Raw genomic sequence first — 23,416 nt, 5'->3', positions numbered from 1 at the left:
TATAAATTTCTCATATTAACCATTAAATAAAATCCAGTGCCTAGAGATAGGGATCGAACCCACTAAACCAACAATGCATCTTAGCATTGCGGGTCTAGCCTATAACCGCTCGGCTACCGTGGCGCCTACTTTATTATTTAATAAAAATATTAAGGTATTTAAATTTCAACATAAAGATATTTTTCATGAAAACTATTTGTTACACCTAATAGATAGTTTTTATTTTTAATTAACTGAAAATTACTTTTATGATGGGGGGAGGGTCGATGGAGATTTAGAAAAATTATATTGGGGGGGTCCATGATCACAACAAAAGTTTGGCGACTCCCTGGTCTAAGTTTAAGTTCAGATTGGCAGTCCAATCAGTTCTGCCATCTTGATTTAACGCTCTTTTTTTATATATTTTTTTTTTATTTTGGTATAATTGTCCCGTTTTAGGAGATGGGGCAGAAGGATGATACTGTGTAAGCGGAAGTGAGATAATAGAGTCACTTCCTATAAGATCCACGTTTGGCCTTACCCCGGCTCTTCTATCTTCACTTCTATTTTTATTCATAGTTTTCGCTCTCTTTCTGTTAGCCCATGTATGTATGAACAATCAGCGCACACTGAGTGTATCAGAAAAAGTCTGTAGCAGCATCCGTTTTTCGTGAAGATCCTTAAAAAAAAAAAATCCCATTAAAGTGATTGTTCCGGTTGACCAATTAATGGCGAAAAAAACCGGACCTTAACACAGGAAGTGCGTCTCATTATTTTAACTTGCATTTCTTGTTTTCTAGTAAAAATTCAAAGTTTTAATAAAAAAATCTTCGCGAATTTTGTGGGCAAGAGAAAGAGATCTGTGTGCTCTCAGTTTTGCCAACTTACTCTGGTTAGAACTAAAAAAAAAAAAAACCAACCGTGTGATGTTGGCCAAACTGGTAAGTACTATGTACTGTTATACAGTGAGCAGTGGGATATCCCCCTCTCCAGTTACCCAGCCAGTACAGTACACTCAAGGCCGGTCGCCTCCACTGTTAGCTCATCATCTAGCCGCTTTCTATGTAATGTCCTTCCCCCTCCACCGGCCTCCTAGGTTTTTTTTTAAACTCTTTATTTTCTATTTTTTATGACTAGCTGGCATCATCAGTTGATGTGTATATCCGCCATGTTTTGTAATATATCTACAATTCTATATGGGTACATGTGTCCCAATTGCTCCCTCACCCCACTATTCTGTTATCAATGCGTCCTTTAGACTGTTCCTCACTCCCAATCTTTAGATCATAACATTTACGAAATTATTATTAGTCGAATAATTAATTACCCAAGAAACTAAATGATGCAAAAAAAACTATTCTAGTTAATATTTCAAAATTATAAATAATGACCATAAATACAAAAATTTTGGTTGACGGAAGAAGCGTGTGTTATGTTTCCTCCTCCCTCCCGCCCAAAACCCCAATCGAATCAGTATCAAAAAAAAAACTCATTTCCGCCCTTTTCCGAGGTGATTTCCTCGAGAAAACAAAAAAAAAAATTGGATCTTCAGTAAAATTTAGTTTTTAAATCCATTCATCGTTTTCCTGTGGTTTTGTTTCTGTTATCGACCTCAAGGATCGATAGCCAGACCAGACAGACCATCGTGGTCGCAGTCATCGAGAAACTAAATGTCTATTATTGCTTTGTTTGTATTTTGAGTAAATTTATGAGCTAGAAGTGTACCTTTTTTAAGAGATTTTAAGTCACTATAAAGATTGATATAAATTAGCACTAAATCCAAATCGGCCAGCGTGTTGGTTGGGTATGTTGAAACAAACCTAATATAATTATCACTCGCTGAAATGTCTTTCCTCACTCTACCGCCATTTTACTAAACTGAGCTTCTTTAAAGGTGGTGCAATTTTATATAGCGCTAATACCAGTTTCAAACCCCACTTACATATTATTCGATGAAAAGGTTTCACATTCTTACAAGACATTTAATTAATTGCATCCAAATATAAATTTCTAGTGTGTCTAAATAATACATAGAAAAAAAATGAAAACCTTTATTGAATCTGAATTCAATTAAACATTTACATTTTTATTAAGACTGCAATAATAAAAGGAATAATAGAAGTTTGAATTGTTATGTGTCCAGTCAGAGTCAATGCTAAACAGAGAGGATGGCTGGACTTAGCTTTTGAAAAGTGGCCCAGAACGTACAACTACCTACTACTAAAGTTGTAATATTTTTTTGCGAAATCATACATCGTAGATGGGAGAAACCAAATCACCGAAGTCTGCTGCTGCAGCTTTAGAGAGTATAACTCGGCGAGGTCTGTTCAATCTTCTTTCTCGTAGTGGGGGTGAGTAAGTAGTTTCTTTAAGCCCTGGATGACCTTGGCTATCCAGTAGTGTTCACCTTGAAAAGGTGTATGAATCATATTATCTATTCTTCATCTCGCTCAGCTTCAGACTGCAGCATCCTAGCACAAGTTTCGAGTTTAAAACAGTAATTTCAAGTATTGATATTGCCGCTGGCGGTGGTGGCAACTAAGAGACGTGACAATCAAGGTTTGGTCGAAATTAGTCGGAAGAGGTAGGAAGTTATAACGGCTTCAACGATTTCCTGTAAACTTTGTCGTGCAACAATTGTATACCTGTATGTATGTGTGGATTTTCATTTATTAAAAAAAGAAAAGCAGTAAAAGTTTCGGAAAATTCTTAAAAACTCAAAACATTCGTAATACTGAACCCAACTATCTAAAATCTCCGGGTTCGAATCCAGATGTTCTGGCTCCCTTAGATTTCCTCTTACTACAAGAGCTTCTTACAGCTCACTGTCCGCTGATAGACTGGTCTTTAACGAGAGAACATGGTTTGGAAAGTCAGCAGTAAACTGAAAAAAAAGCGCTGGTTGCCAGTGGCCTCAAATTTTTGACTCGGTTTATATTTCTGAGAGTATTTATTTATTTTCTTTTTCTTATTTTACTCACAAGTGAATACATAAATTTATTTTGCAAAAACGAGTTGTATTATCTACGATATCGCTCCATACATTTTAGTCTTATTATTTATTGTATTCTGTAATGTAATTTATGTGTACAGCTGGAAGTGAATAAACCTTATTAATATTACAGTTATTATTACTATTATTATTAAGTAAATTAATCACCTATTTTTTCAGGCGGGGCCCTAACGTCCAACTATTAATTAGGTGACGTGGAAGGAGGCGACTAGCAAACATATTTACCATAAATTTCTTTTATTAACCATTAAATAAAATCCTAGGCCTAGACCAGGGGGAATCGAACCCACTAAACCAACAATACATCTTAGCATTGCGGGTCTAGCTTATAACTGCCTAACATACTTTACTATAAGGCCTAGTCCAGGGGGAATTGAACCCACTAAACCAACAATCCATCTTAGCATTGCGGGTCTAGCCTATAACCGCCTAACATACTTTACTACAAAGTTCTCATATTAACCATTAAATAAAATCCGAGGTTTAGCCTGGGGAATTGAACCCACTAAACCAACAATCCATCTTAGCATTGCGGGTCTAGCCTATAACCGCCTAACATACTTTACTATAAATTTCTCATATTAACCATTAAATAAAATCCGAGGTTTAGCCTGGGGAATCGAACCCACTAAACCAACAATCCATCTTAGCATTGCGGGTCTAGCCTATAACCGCCTAACATACTTTACTATAAATTTCTCATATTAACCATTAAATAAAATCCGAGGTTTAGCCTGGGGAATTGAACCCACTAAACCAACAATCCATCTTAGCATTGCGGGTCTAGCCTATAACCGCCTAACATACTTTTACTACAAAGTTCTCATATTAACCATTAAATAAAATCCTAGGCCTAGACCAGGGGGAATCGAACCCACTAAACCAACAATCCATCTTAGCATTGCGGGTCTAGCCTATAACCGCTCGGCTACCGTGGCGCCTTACTATTAAAAAACCTTAGAATGGCCCAGGTTTTTCTAGAATATTTTTTTTTTCTGTGAAGTTGGAAATCTTAAATTTTTTTTTTATTAACTGGATAAATATTGGAGAAATCTCTGGTGAAGTTTTAGAGTGCACCATAACTCCAGGTCCACTATCCAGCAGTTGGCCCACCATAGTTTTGGATTTATGGGGTAATAAAAAAAATCCCTTTTATTAAAAGGAATTAATTAATCCACGAAGGGGGGAAGTAATTAAACTAAGGAACTCCCCCCTCTCACTCCAACTATTTGACGTCGGCTTAAAATTCATTTAACGGTTGAATGATCTTCCCAAGTTTTGTTTTGGGGTGGGGGGAATCTTTGGCGGAAGCTAAAGAGTCTGCTCCAGTTGTGACCTTCTGTTGGAGTGATGAAAACGGAAACGCCCAGTGACTTCGTCCAGTCCAATAACCAGTCAAAACTTTCAGCAGATTTTGCTCACTATAAATGAATTTTCGTAAAAATTTTTCACCGGAAGTCCACACTGAGGGGGGTTGACCTAACTATTTTTTCCAAAAAAAAAAAAAACAAGGAATATATTAGAAACGGAAGTTCAATATATTTTGGATTTGCGATGTTTTAAAATAGCTCCCTCCCCCCCCCCCCAAAAAAAATTGTAAATCTCTATGGAGGAAGTAAAACACTCCCAGTGACGTCATTAAATAAATTTTCAATGGAGGAATTTCCCCTTAAACTAGAAAATGTTTTACATTTAATTTCCCTTTTTCTGATATCATTAAATTGTTAGCTTCCGGCCAAAATTGCACTTCAGAGGCACTTTCCCCCCACTCTTCCTCAGATGTTTTCTCTTAAGTGAATTTTCGTGCGACATATCTTAGGGTTCGACAGAATTCACCACCGGAAGTGACTTAAGTATTAACATTGCTAAGGGTATTATAATATTTTTTGTCTTTTTGAACTTTTTCTTTTAAATTGAGATATCTCTGAATAATAATATTGGTAATAATAATAAGAGGGAAGGGATTAGCTGTGTGGTTAGCGTACTGGATTCCCACGCGGAGGTCCCCGGATTCGAATCCAGCTGCTGACCCTCTTAGATTTTCTCTTCCTAGAAGCTTCTTACAGACAACACTGTCCGGGTGATGGACAGTGTTGTCTGTAACGAGAGAACACTGTTCGGAGGCCGGCAGTGCACTGAAAAAAAGCTCTGGGCGCCAATAACCGGTTGATGTTGACGCGCCTTAAATCATTAAAAAAAAAAAGTCGATAATTTGAAATGAGCTTCAGAGCTTGCAGAGACAGAGAGAGAGAGTGAGAGAGAGGAAGTCGTGTGAGTGTGCACTAATCTATTGTTACATCCTTCATTTCCAGTTTGTCCGATCATCTCTCTAGCTAGCAGTGTTGCCAACTCAGTTTTATAGCAGCTATAAATTACCCATTTTTTTTTTTATAGAAAAATGAAGAAGATCGATATTCACATTATTTATTATCTCTCCCTCTCTTTTCCTCTCTCTCTCTCTCTCTGTGCATGAGTGCGGGAAGGGGGAGTATACTTGAGAGTTCCGGAAGTGGCCCCCCCGCTCAGTTGAAATAAAACTTTTTAAGGCTGAAAAAAGTTTAATGAACAAGTCTGTTTGCAGCCAACAACTTGGTGAAGATGTATGTGTTCGTGGTGGTAGTGTGTAGCGTGGGGTTTGTTAGTTGAGTTGGTTTTAGCATTTTCAAATAGCTTGGGTCACCCTACTTGAATACAAAGTAGAAAACGGTCCAGGGTTTCACATACTATTGCTGCTCCTTTTATAGACGGAGGGATGTAGACTGCCGAGCGGGGCTTTTGGGAAAATGGGAGAGGGTGAGGGATTTAGAGGTTAGCTGGTGTGGAGGAATATCCCTCTACTCTCTCTCTCTGTCAGCTCTGATCCTGGCCATCACACTGCTAAACACCCGGGAGCTCTTCTCGCCGCGAGTTCAATCCTGAGTCGGTAAATCTAAATGTCAAATCCAGAACTTTGGCCTGAGCTCTCCCAACCTCCCGCCCTCACCGGTTTAGCCATGCTTTCACTCCGGCTATCTTATCATCGGAACACGCCATAGGCCCTTTATTCCACCCTGGTATTTCCCCCTAAACTGAAGGGAGAGCTCATGTTTGGCCCAACCATCCCATTATATCACCTCCCAAACAAGCCATTCTGACTGCTGCTTGGGTTGTGTGTTTTGGGACAAACCCCCCTACCTAGTTAAATCAAAAAGTTGTTTTGTGATCAAAACATGTCCGCACACTTCAGACATCAGAAAACATGGTTGAGTGAGGGGGGGTAAGGTAGAGTGATAATAGGTTAGTAGTTTATCCACTTCTCTTTGTCCTACTAATGGCTGTACTTAGGGCTTAAACTGAAGTTTGATGTTTCGGTGAGCCTAGTTAGACTGGCAACTGTCTTTCAGGTGGAGCTGGTTGCTATAAATCTTTGTGCTACCGAGATCTTAAGGCATTAATTCCATGTCGTAATCTTCTCGGACGACCAAAGATCTTTCAAGAATTGGTAGCCAGAATAATGTCTAGGTTACCGGGGCAAAAAAAAAAAGAAGTTCTTCCACAGATTTACAGGACTTATGCATGCCTCCCTTTACTGTTCATCAAGTCGCAGAAGTAGCGGAAGAGCCCAGAGGCAGGCGAAAAAGTTGATCAGCTGCTCTATTCGCTAATACTTACTTCCAGCAATGCTGGATCGCAGGACTAGATTGAATTGCAACTGACTTGTCATAGCACGCCTTTGCAGGTTCTGACAGGAAGAAGAAGAAACTGCACTGCAGTTATTGGCCCTGGGGTTCAGCTCTTCCTAGAAAAAATAATCCGCATCTTCGGCGCCTTGCGACCTTGTAGGACTTCCCAACAACCGGTACTATCCATCCTGAGACTTCTTTGACTAGAAAAAGTGGTTTTGATCGCCGAGTATTCCAGCTAGGCTCAACCTTACATAAATCTATGACATTACTCACAGTTACATCCTGTTCCATGGTAAGTGTGCATGATATCTGGCAATTTTAATGGGCAATCTAAATCATAGATAGACGATTATTTTATGAAGAGAAATCTCTAAACTACAAATTGTTGTAGAAAATAAGGGTGAATATGGGAAAAGCTAGGTGAAGGTGGTGAATAGAGATGGTGAATATATTGTGGGAAACATGCTGTAGCTAATGTGTTTTTGATATGTGCAGGCAACATGTTATCTTTGTGCAGACTATGTGCTGGTTATCGTCACATTATCATTCACCCCCCCACCTCTTTCCTTCCACAGCACATCAGTTCGCCATCTTTAACTTCACCTACACATATTGGGTGCTAAGATTAGTCTGCTCTCAATATTCTGCACAATAAAATCTCTCTTTCTCAACATTTAGACTCTCCCTACTTTTCCTTCATTCATTTTAAGGTTAGGTTTGTGTAACAGAATTTTTTTTTTTGTGATTTTTTGTGGTCAGATGATATAAATTCCTTGAGAATTCTGGTTTGTGTTATTAGGATGGCATAATCTGAAAGGATTCATTCTTAAGGATGAAAGCGACAGAATCATCGTGGAAGTAAGTCGCTGTGATCCAAAGGGTTTATTGAACCACCCGCTGATTTAGAGCAGCCCCCACGGTTCTGTCTTGGGAGTCTTTACTCCTGTTTCAGGCAAGGATTTCTCTCTCCCACTCTAATAATGAAAAATCATTTCTGGGCATCTGCCTTGAAACGGTGAGAATGACTAGACTAGTGCGTTTGTGTTAGTGAAGGGAAGAGAAGGGGGAAGAGAAAGGGGTTGGGTTGGTTGGAATTTGGATTTGTAACGGTGCGGTGACGTCACCAGAGCAGGCCGGAGCAATGTTCACAAATTGGTGTGGAGAGAGAAAAGACTGTCCGCGGCAGTAGTGGCGGCTAGTCGACAGGTTGCAGTGTGGGTATGTAGGGCTCTGTGCGCATTCTGCCGGAGAAATGCTCCAAAATAGGTCACCTGAACTTCCTCTGACCGCTCCTATCTGATATCGCTGTAATTACAACTCCATTAGCTACTTTTTGTCACAACACGAGTTCCACTTCCTTCCCTTGTAAGTTTGGCTCTTGCCTCTCCAGACACTAACGCGAATGGTATTCGGATTCATACGTCACAATGTTAGAAAAAATTACCTTTTTTTCGGGCGGCCAGTAACGTCGCAACTACCAAATTAGATGTCCGACAATCAAACGTATTTTACTATTAAATTACTCATTAAATAAAATCCAAGGCCTAGACCCCGGGAATCGAACCCACTAAACCAACAATACATCTTAGCATTGCGGGTCTAGCCTATAACCGCCTGACATACTTTACAATTAAATTCTCATATTAAACATTAAATAAAATCCAAGGCCTATGACCGGGGGGAATCGAACCCACTAAACCAACAATACATCTTAGCATTGCGGGTCTAGCCTATAACCGCTTGACCACAAAATATGTAATATCTTAATAATTTCATTTTAAACGTAATATCAATTAAATATATAGGAAATTATTTTAACCGAAAGTACCAATGTTCAGAATGGATTTTCTTTTTCTCAGTATGAGATTTTCTCGAAAATGGCTCGTAACGATTTCTCTTAAAGTGATCTCCGTTTATTTGAAACATTTTTCCGGGAAAATTACGATAAGGGCACCGTAATACATGGTACGTCATAGAGTTTATACACGTCATTTTGATGTAACGTACTGATCTTACAAATACGTATGGTTTCTTATTTTGAAATAAAATGTATAATATAGAACTTCTACAGTTATTATAGGTAATTGAGATTCTTCGAGATTGTACTGTTTACTTCTTGTGTAATTACTTAAAAAACGTTGGTATGCAGTACGCAAAGCCCCACACTACGCCAAGTAATAAGAACAACATTTCCGGGACATTCAGATTGCGCAATTTGGTTTGGAACGGACTGACTGAATCGAGCCGACAACCGGTTTTTGATTTTTTTTTTTTTTTTGTTGTTGTTGTTTACAGTTAGATAATAATATCCCCAAGTTGTGGGAACTAGCCTACGTGTAGGTCCAGTGCTGCTGGGTGCTTTGGGGCCATAGATGCTCTCTTTGGCTAGCAGATTTTTGTGCGTGTGTGGAGGGGGATAGGTGGATGCTTGTTTTCATTCATAAAGGCCCCCCTCCCCTAATAAGTCATTAAATATCATATTATTCAATCATAATGGAGATTTTACAACAAACAAAAAAAAAGGTCGTGTACTTACTCGCACTATATCCGAGCGGTTATAGGCTAGACCCGCAATGCTAAGATGTATTGTTGGTTTAGTGGGTTCGATTCTCCCTGGTCTAGGCTTTGGAGTTTATTTAATGGTTAATATGAGAACTTTATAGTAAAATATATTTGCTAGTCGGTTATAGGCTAGACCCGCAATGCTAAGATGTATTGTTGGTTTAGTGGGTTCGATTCTCTGGTCTAGGCTTTGGATTTTATTTAATGGTTAATATGAGAACTTAATAGTAAAATATATTTGCTAGTCGGTTATAGGCTAGACCCGCAATGCTAAGATGTATTGTTGGTTTAGTGGGTTCGATTCTCTGGTCTAGGCTTTGGATTTTATTTAATGGTTAATATGAGAACTTTATAGTAAAATATATTTGCTAGTCGGTTATAGGCTAGACCCGCAATGCTAAGATGTATTGTTGGTTTAGTGGGTTCGATTCTCTGGTCTAGGCTTTGGAGTTTATTTAATGGTTAATATGAGAACTTTATAGTAAAATATATTTGCTAGTCGGTTATAGGCTAGACCCGCAATGCTAAGATGTATTGTTGGTTTAGTGGGTTCGATTCTCTGGTCTAGGCTTTGGATTTTATTTAATGGTTAATATGAGAACTTTATAGTAAAATATATTTGCTAGTCGCCTTCGTCCACGACACATGCACACTACATTGGTAGTTAGACGCTAAGCCCCGCCTGAAAAAATAGGCGATTTCTTTTTCTTCACTCACACGACCTCCTCTTACGTAGTTTATGAATTTGACTGTTCCGGTGCAGGGAGTGTTTAGCTTGCGGAAACCCTTATGTGACAAGAACTTACTTTTGCGCCTTGAATTCAATTTCCGCTAATTAATAACACGTTTAATATTAGATCACCAAGTTACGATTCGATCAGTTCCTTTTTATTTTTATTTCCTTCCTTTTGTGACCGGATTTCCTTCCATTCAGAGAAACATGAATTTAGTATGGGTGCCAAAATAGTACAGTAGCTTAGACTTTCTGGTCGAAATCTTAGATTTGAACTTTAAGATGTTATCTTGTAATTACGTTACGAGAATGAGGAAGGATGGTCTATTAAACAAAATGCACTGCCTGTTGTTGTATCTCTCAGATGTAAACATTTAAAATAATTGTGAGAACAATAAAACTGACCCACCTACTTTACTAATTCTACTGTAATTATTTAGGTATTTACTCTCCCGTAAATCAGCTCGTAAATAATAATTTACTACATAGCTATGTAAATAAAATTAAATAAATTTGAAAAATATTTAAATTGAGTTTAAATCGCCAGACTATAGTGTGAGTGGTATTGACTATAGTATAGGGATGATATTGTAATCAAAGTGGCATTGTTATAACTATATAGTGATTCACCACTCTTCTTTACATTGTTTCTTAATTTATCATTTTGCATATATTTAATTTTTATTATCTCTTTATCTCTTTCTGCGCTCTGATGACTCAAATTCCTGCGCAGTTGTCAAATTCAAATCCCACACCTTAAGCCTTGTTGAAGATTTAAATGCAGTCAGTGTATTTAAAATTACTGTTAACTACTTGTTGCGTTTAGAAGCTGATGTTGATTCTGGCTAAACGGAAATGTCACTTTAGTATATTATTTCCATGTGCCCAGGACTTGTAGAAGATGTAAATAGTCCAGGCTTTCAGAATGAGGAATTATTGCCGTATAACCTGCACGAAGGGGGATCCTACTGGGATGCTACTCTGGACTTTACCTGGAGAGATCTTGATAGACACCATCTAGCTCCATCCAGGAATTTCGTATATAGTTTTGTTGTCCTTTGAGATTGTCCAAGATAACGTTGTTTAGCATAGAACTTCGCCTCCACTTCCCACAGACGAATGATACTTCTTCGTACAAGAAATTGGACACTAAAGATTTAAAGAGAGTAGAATTAATGAGCACAGAGGGGAATGATAGGATTGTTATTCGGACAGCAATTAGAATAAAGCGGAGGGCGGTGACAAACTACGGCTGCTGATACAGAACCGGAACTAGTGACAGATGGGGCGTCTATTGTCCGGTCTGCCGCCCCTTACAGTAAGCAGGGCTGCCCCATTCCTCTTGTTGCCGCCCTCAAATTGGACTGTTCCTATTCCACCACCTCACTCCCTCTCTCTCTTACTACCTCCCTCTGACCCCCGCGTAAAAGGCGTTGCATTCGTGCACGCTTACCTTGCAGGTCCCTGAGTTTAAAAAAAAAGAAATGGTTTTGACCAATTATTGAGCATGCGTGTTCGTACGTGAGTCTGAGATAACCCAAAAAAAGTAGAAAATGGTGGAAATTTAAAGATCTACAATTTAGGTGCCCACAATGGAACCCGACTGTAAATTTTTGCAGAAAAATAAAAGGAAACTAGTTTAGAAACACGTGAAAAGCAAGTTCTTTACATTTCGCACTTCCTGTGAACTCTTTCAGCGTGGTAATAGACGACGTTCCATAAATATTATTCAGTTGTTGGAACGGAACTTTGGAGGGGAGCGTAACTTCGGTCCAACCCAAGTACCTCGCTTTAAGTTTGGTTAAAAATTAAAAAAAAAAAAAATTGATAGAAGATACGTATGTATGTAGTGACCGTAAAGTTGGCACCACGATAGCCGGGCGGTTTTAGGCTAAACCCGCAATGCTAAGATGTATTGTTGGTTTAGTGGTTTGATCCCCTCGGTCTAGGGTCTTGGATTTTATTTAATGATTAATATGAGAAATTAATAGTAAAGAATGTTAGGCGGTTATACGCTACACCCGCAATGCTAAGATGTATTGTTGGTTTAGTGGTTTGATCCCCTCGGTCTAGGGTCTTGGATTTTATTTAATGATTAATATGAGAAATTAATAGTAAAGAATGTTAGGCGGTTATAGGCTAGACCCGCAATGCTAAGATGTATTGTTGGTTTAGTGGGTTTGATCCCCTCGGTCTAGGGTCTTGGATTTTATTTAATGATTAATATGAGAAATTAATAGTAAAGAATGTTAGGCGGTTATAGGCTAGACCCGCAATGCTAAGATGTATTGTTGGTTTAGTGGGTTTGATCCCCTCGGTCTAGGGTCTTGGATTTTATTTAATGATTAATATGAGAAATTAATAGTAAAGAATGTTAGGCGGTTATAGGCTAGACCCGCAATGCTAAGATGTATTGTTGGTTTAGTGGGTTTGATCCCCTCGGTCTAGGGTCTTGGATTTTATTTAATGATTAATATGAGAAATTAATAGTAAAGAATGTTAGGCGGTTATACGCTACACCCGCAATGCTAAGATGTATTGTTGGTTTAGTGGTTTGATCCCCTCGGTCTAGGGTCTTGGATTTTATTTAATGATTAATATGAGAAATTAATAGTAAAGAATGTTAGGCGGTTATAGGCTAGACCCGCAATGCTAAGATGTATTGTTGGTTTAGTGGGTTTGATCCCCTCGGTCTAGGGTCTTGGATTTTATTTAATGATTAATATGAGAAATTAATAGTAAAGAATGTTAGGCGGTTATAGGCTAGACCCGCAATGCTAAGATGTATTGTTGGTTTAGTGGTTTGATCCCCTCGGTCTAGGGTCTTGGATTTTATTTAATGATTAATATGAGAAATTAATAGTAAAGAATGTTAGGCGGTTATAGGCTAGACCCGCAATGCTATGATGTATTGTTGGTTTAGTGGTTTGATCCCCTCGGTCTAGGGTCTTGGATTTTATTTAATGATTAATATGAGAAATTAATAGTAAAGAATGTTAGGCGGTTATAGGCTAGACCCGCAATGCTAAGATGTATTGTTGGTTTAGTGGGTTTGATCCCCTCGGTCTAGGGTCTTGGATTTTATTTAATGATTAATATGAGAAATTAATAGTAAAGAATGTTAGGCGGTTATAGGCTAGACCCGCAATGCTAAGATGTATTGTTGGTTTAGTGGGTTTGATCCCCTCGGTCTAGGGTCTTGGATTTTATTTAATGATTAATATGAGAAATTAATAGTAAAGAATGTTAGGCGGTTATAGGCTAGACCCGCAATGCTAAGATGTATTGTTGGTTTAGTGGGTTTGATCCCCTCGGTCTAGGGTCTTGGATTTTATTTAATGATTAATATGAGAAATTAATAGTAAAGAATGTTAGGCGGTTATACGCTACACCCGCAATGCTAAGATGTATTGTTGGTTTAGTGGGTTTGATCCCCTCGGTCTAGGGTCTTGGATTTTATTTAATGATTAATATGAGAAATTAATAGTAAAGAATGTTAGGCGGTTATACGCTACACCCGCAATGCTAAGATGTATTGTTGGTTTAGTGGTTTGATCCCCTCGGTCTAGGGTCTTGGATTTTATTTAATGATTAATATGAGAAATTAATAGTAAAGAATGTTAGGCGGTTATAGGCTAGACCCGCAATGCTAAGATGTATTGTTGGTTTAGTGGGTTTGATCCCCTCGGTCTAGGGTCTTGGATTTTATTTAATGATTAATATGAGAAATTAATAGTAAAGAATGTTAGGCGGTTATAGGCTAGACCCGCAATGCTAAGATGTATTGTTGGTTTAGTGGTTTGATCCCCTCGGTCTAGGGTCTTGGATTTTATTTAATGGTTAATATGAGAAATTAATAGTAAAGAATGTTAGGCGGTTATAGGCTAGACCCGCAATGCTAAGATGTATTGTTGGTTTAGTGGGTTTGATCCCCTCGGTCTAGGGTCTTGGATTTTTTTTAATGATTAATATGAGAAATTAATAGTAAAGAATGTTAGGCGGTTATAGGCTAGACCCGCAATGCTAAGATGTATTGTTGGTTTAGTGGTTTGATCCCCTCGGTCTAGGGTCTTGGATTTTATTTAATGATTAATATGAGAAATTAATAGTAAAGAATGTTAGGCGGTTATAGGCTAGACCCGCAATGCTAAGATGTATTGTTGGTTTAGTGGGTTTGATCCCCTCGGTCTAGGGTCTTGGATTTTATTTAATGATTAATATGAGAAATTTATAGTAAAGTATGTTAGGCGGTTATAGACTAGACCCGCAATGCTAAGATGTATTGTTGGTTTAGTGGGTTCGATTCTCCTGGTCTAGGCCTTGGATATTAAAGTATGTGTTAGCTAGTCGCCTCCGACTACGACCCCTAATTTAGTAGTTGGATGTAAAGCCCGCCTGAAAAAATAGTCAATTACTTTATTTATTTTTTTTAGTGACCGTTAAGTTCATGGAAATTGTTTTATCATTTTCTAAAACCTGGAAAACCTAAGTTACTTTCTATTTTAGATGACTTGGCCAGGTGGAACGACTCAATCCATGAGGAATGAGGATGGTTAAAGGATGTCAAAGATGAATTGGGGCGGCCAAGTACTGTTAAGAAAATAGTTTACAGTAACGTTTACTCCCAGAGTTGAGATGAGTCTACTGGTGGAGGAGGAACTAATTTAAAATGATATCTATATCGTACAGCAGCACATTGGGGTTATCCAATATTAGGTGGGGCAGTAGACGTCTGCGATCGACCTGTTTGTAGACTGGAGGCGGAACCGCCCCCTCTGACGGGAGCGGCAGCTGGAGAAGAAAGCCTGCCATGACCTCGCCCACTGTTGGCCTACTTACCACTGCCGACATCATGTTCTGTCTGTCTGTCTGTCTGTAGTACGGTCGATGATTTGTAGGTTTACGCCTTGCTATTTTTTTTTTTTTTTTTTTTGACAATTTTGTTCGTATTTTAAAACAATTTCCCAAGGTTTTTCTCAAACTCTTGTGTTTTTACCACAGAATCAGACGGAAGTTTCCTCGTAAGTGCGTCAGAGAAGAACATGACGTCATTTTTATTTCAAACATTTTTTTCCCCCAGAAAAAAAAAAATCGATTAGGGCACTTCTGGGATAATCGAAACTTCCTTTGAAGTGATATTTTTATTTTTATAATGTACAGTTCTGTTATTCCGGTTTTAACCGGAAGAACATAGATATATAACGTATTATATCAATCACTTTTTTAGAAAAAGTTCAGATATAAATTGTTTAATATTGGTAAGAAGTAAATATGTCTGAAATGTTTGCAAGTTTGAAGGATATTACTTGAGTAAGAGATAGTCGTGTGAGTGGTCGCTCCAAGTTTTTTTGAACTCTGACACTCATTCCCTCATGTGTTTCCGGTGGCACTAGATATTTCGAAAAGTTGTGATTAGAGCACAATACTTCCTCTTGTGAGTTGTAGGAGAAAATAAAAGAAAAAGAAACTTCCTTAAATGTTTTTGCCCCGGGGGCCAGGAAGTTCTGGTGTGGAAATTTTGCTGAACAACGAGATGAATGGTGACTTCCCGTGGAAATTTTATTCCAGAAATCTGTTGCCTTCTTTACCCCCTCCCCTCACTCTCTCTATGCCGCTTTTTTTCTGGAAGAAAGTTAGGAAGTTTCCAACAATATTGCAGAACGTTCCAATATTCTGGAGCGGTTCTTCTACCTCCCCTCTTCTCCGCCTCCCTACAAGAACTTTGCCCAGAATTCCCTTCCTTCAGCCCTGTCTCATTGAATAAAAAAGGGGAAAAGAAAGCAGGAAGGAAATGCGAGTGGGCAAAGTTAATCTCTGGAAGCCCAGGTTTATATTAAGAAAGTTGGAAGGTTTACTTTCTTTTTTTTAAGTTTTGCCTCCCGACTTCTGCCTTTATGGGTACGACTTCTTTCCCTCAGGTGCTCCTTAACCGGGACTACTAATTATCTGGCTAATTGGTTACCTTTCCAGGATAACTAAGTAAGATGGACTGTTAAAGACAATAAGCAGGCTGAGAGCGATCCACGCTATGTGCGGATCGTATCTTCCTTCACAGGATCAACAAAAAGGTCCTCCTCTCTCCTCTTTGCGTAGATTGCAATGAGGGCAGGATTTCAGGACAATATAATAATGATATGTCCACGTTACGTACTAGAAAGGAAACGAATGTTTGACGACATATACAGGTATTTAGATGCACCATTTCGCTACGAAGACGATAATATTCTCCACCAACATTTATGTGCTTAAATCTATAGCAGAACCTAGCAATGAAATATGAATGTATTTAAAAGTTACAGCCGATTAGAATGAATGCAAGAAAATGATTACAGAAGGATTATGGTGATTTTAATTTCGGTTAAGCTATAAGGATGGCAGGAGCACAGAGTACTGATCCATCCATTAGTTGTATGTTTGTATGTAAATAGTTTGTATATAGTAGAGGGATGAATGTGTGAAGCGAATTTATTTATAAGTAAGAATGGAGAGTGAGTGATATTCTAGTGATAAGCACCTAGACGATGCTGGCTGTATGGCGAAAGCCGATGCCAAAAAAAAGGCAAAAAAAACTAAGTAAGAAGTATCTACAAGGATACAGTGTCTTACGATGACATCGATATTTTTGGGCGATAGTGTTTTACCTGGAGAACGGAACAGTTATCCAGTTCTCGAGTCCATCATCCATCATTGTCTGGAATAAAGAATCTTTTGGAGGTCTTTGGTTTGTACGCTGAGATTTTTAGTCAGACTGTAGTTCACTTGATCTCATCTATTCCTTTCTTTTGGATCTCTTTAGAAGCATTCCACGGTCGGAGAATCAAAACCGGAACCGAAACACCTTTCAACACCTTCTTAGTTGCGATGAACTCTTAAAGCAGAAAATTCTTTGCTTCTTCTTTAACTTTGCCAAAGGAGAAGTTTGGTCAGAGAAAGAAAGTGTATAATGTATGAATATATTTTGAGGTTAGGTAAACAAGTGTTTACCAAGTTTGTCGGAGGGGGCCAACGACCTGCTGGAGAGTCCCCCCACCATTGCAATTCTCCAAACACACAGCGGTGGGTCTGTCTCCAGCAACGTCAAATTCACCAACAGAACCTTTACTCTCTCTCTCTCTCTTATCTCTCTCTCGGTAAGAGAAAAAGTAATGTGATCGTGTAAAAATCTCAAACACACACACATACGTCGAAGAAAATCCACTCTTCCGGTCGAAAAAACGGTTATTTCCGGTGAAAAAATCAAAATCGAATATTTTAAACGATCGTAATACTTCCTCTTAGTGAGAGGAAGTGAAAAGAGTTACTTACTTTTCCTGGAGGCACCTCATTACTTCCCCTATATCATCCACTTCCGGAACGAAGTTTCTCGAATCCTTTCCCAGACCAGGATCTCCACAAAAGAAAGCAGAGAATAGAAACTCGCAGGATCTTAATTATGTTACTGATTTCTTTTTCTTCCCATTTCGTGAACATCGGGAAAGGATATCTTCTGGCAGAACACCTTAGGCCGAAAATAGATTAACTGTTTAAGAACTACTTCTGATCTTTCTTTGATGACCTGCGAAAGTGATGTGTTTCCATGGTTACTACTTATATGTTAAGCAATTTATTTATATGTTTGTAATTCGAATGAACTAATGTGCATTGTGTGTTAATTGTGTTACAGGTAGGTAGTTGGCAATGTTATAGCAGGGGCTGCACTGAAGTCTAGCAAGGTGGTGGGGGGCAGGGCAAGATGGCCGCTGAGACCATGGTCGCTGGCCAGCCGAGTCACCAGATGACCTACTACGAATACTATCACTACCACCAGGACGTGCATGTCTGTCCCATTCCGCCGCAGGAATATGGTAATGTAACCAACCACCCAGGATATGGGTGTGTGTGTGTGTATGTGTGAGTCAATCATGAAGATTGCTGTGGAAATCTATGATATTTGAAAAGAATAGCACTGTAAGGAGCCGTTGCTTAGCAACGAAACAAAATGGCTGAGTACTAAAATTTAAAAATCCATTCGATTTCCCATCGAAATCAACTCTTTCTTTGAAAACGTCATGTGCTAATCTGTCTTTTCTGATGGCAACGCCTTAAGGTAGTGGATTTCATCGTGGAAAATTTACGGATCTTAGCTGAGTTTCTAGCCAAGAACCTTTGGTCTCATCAGCGGTTGCAATGATCGGGAGTGTTGAGAGAATCACCATCAAAATCAAAAGCGGAGAATCTATAAACCAATAAAATATTACCCTCCGATGAAGAAAGATTTCCCGGGAACGGGGAAAAACCAACTCTTCCTGAACAGAATCGAGTAAGGGAAGTTAGGGAAAAATGTGAAAAAAATTTGTACTATAATTGTCCCTAAGTTGAAAGTTCGGCCAAAAATAGTAATAATAATAAATTATGAGGAGGGAAGGGATTTGCTAAGCGGTTAGCATACTGGACTCCCACGCGGAGGTCCCGGGTTCGAATCCAGCTGCTGACCCTTAGATTTTCTCTTCCTAGGAGCTTCTTACAGCTCACTGTCCGGTGATGGAGAGTGTTGTCTGTAACGAGAGAACATTGGTCTTCTACTAATAGAGAGATGGCCGAGAACACCATCGGAGATGATGACCGCCCGGGTCGCCCTTCCACGTCCACAAAACGGATGAAAATATCGATTATAATTGAATCAACATTACTACCGTGAGGTGCTTGCTCAACTCCATTGAAAGAGTAAGGAAAAAAAACGCCCCGATTTGTGGAAGAACAAGTCACGTGGTTCTCCATCAAGACAACCGGCGCCGGCTCACACTGCATGGTCTGTCAAGAAGACGTTTCTAGCCAAGTACAACATCCCAGTTTCTAGCCCATACACCTTATTTTCGCCGGACCTGGCGGCTCCATGTGACTTTAGATCTGTTCCCCTAAAGTCAAATCTGCAATAAAAGGAACAAGATTTCAGTCCGTTGAAGCTGTGAAAGAAAAAGCGGCACGCGTCATGCAGGAGCTCACAGAAAAAGTCTTCCAGCAGTGTTTCGAATAATGGTAAATCCGCATGGAGCGTTGTAGGGATAGGGGAGGGGTGTATATTGAAGATGATAATAACTAAATACAGTATAAATTTAAAATAAAATGTTTTACAGCAATAGTCTCGATATTTAATACACACCTCGTATTAAAGTGTTGCTACGAACAACTTCCTCAGAATGATAGTAAGAGATAGTCGTGTGAGTTATATCCTGCCAAATCGGCTGCCATTTTCTCTATAACTTTCAGCTCGCCCATACGTAGTAGATAGGAGCGATACACCGCGTCGTACAATTTATCCTTCAGTAGCGTATCTAACTTTTCAATTACAGTAATTATCTAGCTGACAATTAAATTTCTATTATTGCGTCTAATTAGGTACAAGTCTGTAACCATGTTTGTAAGTATGTTAGTGATTGGAGAGAGAGAGAGAGAGAGAGAGAGAATAATAAAAATAGGAGCGCCTAAGTAGTTAACCAGTATCTCACACAAAGTACCTCTGTATTTGTATTTATCATTAAAGTGTCATAATTATCGCTAATTATTACAACAATAATTAATTTAATTAAAATTATCGACAATTTCTTCGCTTTCATTCATATTTCAACAATTGTTTTATTTTTTTTTAATTTATTTAATTTTTACTATTGGAAAGAATCCAGCTTTACTAAAGCTAAAAATCTGAGGTTAACACTAAAATTAAAGTTAAAAAAAAATTGAGATACGTAAAGGTACATTTTCTTAAAAAAAAAAATCGATAAAAACTAAAAACAGTCGATAAAAACTAAAAACAATCGATAAAAATTAAAACAATCGATAAAAACTAAAAACAATCGATAGAAACTAAAAACAATCGATAAAAACTAACTTAAAAAATTGATTGAACTAATCTAACTTTTTCTGGTAAGGAAGAAAATTGTGCAAATTTTTCGATATCGAATTTTCACCGGAAGTATCGTGTTTTCAGGTCTCCATGAATATGGAAAAAAGTTCGTTTTGTACAAGAATTTTTCTTTTCCTCCCGTAAGTGTGTAAACTAAAAATCGCAGGAAATTGAAATTGAATTTGTTTAAAATTGGTAAACAGGAAGAACCACTTAACGGACTTTTTTTTTTTGTTTTCCTGGAAAATTTGAGGCAATTCTCCAGGGTGGGTTGTGAAGGGGTTATAATAGGTTCCTACTGAATTGATTTTTTTTTTATATATATATATTGCCACCTGTATAATAATAAGAACCGCAAGTGGCTCTTCACGTCGGTGAGCGAACGACGACCACGATTGAATTCGTTATACCAGCCGTTTCACAGTGGCAAAGGATGGGGGCTTTATAGCCAAAAGTGGAAGTAAGTTGATCGATGCCACTCCTGTCTTGATAATCCACGTCGAAAGTCGTAATAAATCATTGCACGAAAATTTTCACGAGTTAATTCCATTTTTTCGCTGAGACACAATTTTCAAGTGAGACTGTAAACAACACAAATCGCGCTCAAATAACAAAAAAGCTCTACTGTGGCTGTGTCATGGACACGGCCGTGTGTTGTACGTAAATACGTTTACGTAAAGGGTTATATTTTTTATATAAAATATTTTTATTTACCTATGTATTTAGGATGAAATCAAGGAAACAAATAATTACTGTGTTACAATATAACTTTATTAATTATAGGTCTGTTATACGAAAAGTACGACACAAATGGCTTACAAGATACATCGAGATTTCTGGTAATCGTTAAATCAATATAGGTATTACCTAACGTTGTTGGAGAAGTTTCAATATAAGACAAATTGAACTCGCTGAGCATGAAGTCGGACAATGAGCGGTTTTGTGAGACATCAACATTAAAGTCTCCAACTACCATAATTGGTGTAGTAAGATCAGGCTCGTAATCGGGTATAAATTTTAGAGATGATTTTGGAATATTTTAACAACGATCGTAACATAATGAGTTTAATTTCTGCTAACGCTGTGCCCGGGATGGATATACACACACACCCGAGTACGAATTTGAATATGCCATTGGCCTTTACGTTTACTAAACAGACATCACCAGCTTTTGCGTCTTTCATTTCCAAATAAATTCTCTGAAATGTCAATGTTAACTCTATTACAATCAATGAAGCTATTGATGTTGCGGATATATGGCGACTCCACCGGCTTTGCGACTTTTACCATTCGATTGTTCTCGAGAAGCCCTTTCCAACCGTATACGATCTCTGCATTTGGTTTTGACTTTTCGACGCGTATAGGCCGACATTATATATTTTTGATAATATTTTTTTATTCTAACACCTTTATTTTATTCACTGTCACTATTTTACACTAATGTTTTGTATACAATCGATAGATTGTGAAGACAGCTGACGATTAAAACTTAAACGAACATCCTAGCTTCTCCGAGTCAAAAGTTATACTCATTGCAAATCTCGAATCGCAGCAAAATTATCTCAAAATGGCGGCGCTTTCCCCTCTACCGCGCGCGATGTGTCACAGTCCTCGCTTATCGTAATGAATTCTTTGATCCTTTAGCTATCCAGTGGTCTAATTTAATTTTGGATGTAGACGATAGATTCGAAACTATAATGCCAAACTGTATCCCCCGATTTTGTTATCATTAGATTTTTTGGATTGCCACCATATGATTCAAATTTAAAGACGTATTTACGTCTAAACGTTCTGAAGAAGGTTATGGTCAAAAATGTCTAAACTTTCAAAGTGGAAACGTCAGATAGCACCTGGACAACACTCCAAGTGTTGCCAAGGCTCAAAATATAAGTAGTGCCCCTCGTACTAACTAGATTTTGGTCCACTATTTTGAGATTTCATTATTCAAGATTGACTCATAGAATTTTCTATTAATTTTGTGTACACATTACATATATAAAGGATCTATAATTTTAACCATTTCTCACTTTAATCCAAGGTAATTTAGCATTAGAGTCGAAAATAGAGAAGAACCAAGGGGGCTGTAAATATAGAAATAGTGCTGAGAGGTTATGGATATATACTCGTAGTTGCCCTACACCAGAACTATTAGTAGAAGCAATAGGCTAGGTCATATTCGCGCGTAGTTGGCTAAAACTATTCTGTCAATAACTATTAGAATACCAATAGAAAACTTATCTACACTCAGCGTTCGCTGGACACAGCCGAGTCTTTCTGGACCGTTCAAGGACAGTAAAAAAACCATTCGACGAAACGCTGACAGGATGAAAACATCCTGTCCTCGGAAGAGGCTGTCCTTCCCATGTAGTTGTGTCCTTAAATTGGACACTATCAACCAGCTCCTTTCATACTGTATTCTCTACACTACATTCACTTGACAAAACTATTTTAATCAACTATCGCCTCGCATTGCTTCCCACATTCATTTAATATTCTGCATTTTATGGAGCAATCATTTTTTATTTATTTTACTAATATTTTTATTCAAATTTTTAGTTGCTCCAAATTTCTTCGACTTAGGAGAACACTCGACTCTCTCTTGTACTAAAAAAAACTAACAAAAAATCGAATAAAAATGAAAATTCAATCAGTTGCACTTCCAGGTTGATCGATATTAACCTTGAGAAACATTATAGCGGAAATGACAGATATGTGAGGCTTTTACTACAACTTTCTGTTTTTCAAGTGTTGCGCCAATTTACATTTTACGCCTTTAAAGGTAGGCTAAGGAATCAATTCTTCCATTTATTGGGGTCGCACCACTTCTTCGTACAAAATGAAGAAGAAGTAAAAAGAAATCTATGATCTCTGAAGTTGTTACTTGTGTATTCAAGGATTGGTTATGTGTTGCGTTTTCTCTACAAAGGATGGACTTACCATCCTAAGTGGAGGCGGCAAGCCACAGGGACTTTGACCTGTTCGTTCTTGTGATAAGATGAGATAATCTTTTATCAAGTACAAGGTGGTATGTGTGGCACGGGTCCAAAAGAAAATTTATTCTTCCAACAGCAGCCAACCAAAAACACGGAACTGGAAACTACACAAGATAAATAACTTCCCGCCAACTCATTTGCGTGGATAGTGACGAAACTACTGTTTCCGCCATTAGAGATTAAGGGATCCTGCTTAGGATGCTGTTTTCATTGGAAATATCTATTTTGAGAGTGCCTCTTGAGTTTTTACGCATTGATTTGTGTGAGAATTACAGCAAACCAACTCCGCTGGTATGGCCACGTAACAAGAATGATGGAGGACCGAGTGGACAGAAAACTGTATATATGAGGCCAGAGTGGAGGGAAGAAGACGTCGAGGCCGTCCTAGAAAGAACATGGGAGGAGGAAGTGAGGGCCGGTCTGACATCAAGAGGAATTGAATGGGAAAGAAGGAAGGAACTAGCCAGCGACAGAGCCGAATGGAAGAAACTATGCAAGGCCCCTACACTGCTGACGCGGTAGAAAGGGAATAGATGATGATGATGGTGATGATTTGTGTGAGAATGTGTGTGTGTGTGTGTGTGTGTAACT

The 23,416-nt window shown here is 38.4% G+C and overlaps 1 protein-coding gene across 5 annotated transcripts in view; it reads left to right on the top strand.

The window, feature by feature from the left end:
* mtgo (miles to go) overlaps positions 1–23,416 on the top strand; it is a 240,895-nt gene that overhangs the window by 178,595 nt on the left and 38,884 nt on the right. For 3 of the 5 annotated variants that reach the window (XM_074138845.1, XM_074138843.1, XM_074138844.1), the window contains exon 2: positions 17,616–17,796. The exons of the other annotated variants lie outside the window; for them this stretch is intronic. In XM_074138845.1, the coding sequence (XP_073994946.1) occupies positions 17,685–17,796 (112 nt within the window). In that variant the 5' untranslated portion in view covers positions 17,616–17,684. The remainder of the gene's footprint in view (positions 1–17,615; positions 17,797–23,416) is intronic. 5 annotated transcript variants of the gene reach the window in all.

This window comes from Rhodnius prolixus, unplaced genomic scaffold (genome assembly GCF_049639745.1).
Source record: "Rhodnius prolixus isolate KJV_2025 unplaced genomic scaffold, Rpr scaffold_17, whole genome shotgun sequence".
In the NCBI taxonomy this organism is placed as follows: domain Eukaryota; kingdom Metazoa; phylum Arthropoda; class Insecta; order Hemiptera; family Reduviidae; genus Rhodnius; species Rhodnius prolixus.
This window is presented reverse-complemented; position numbering and strand designations above follow the sequence as displayed.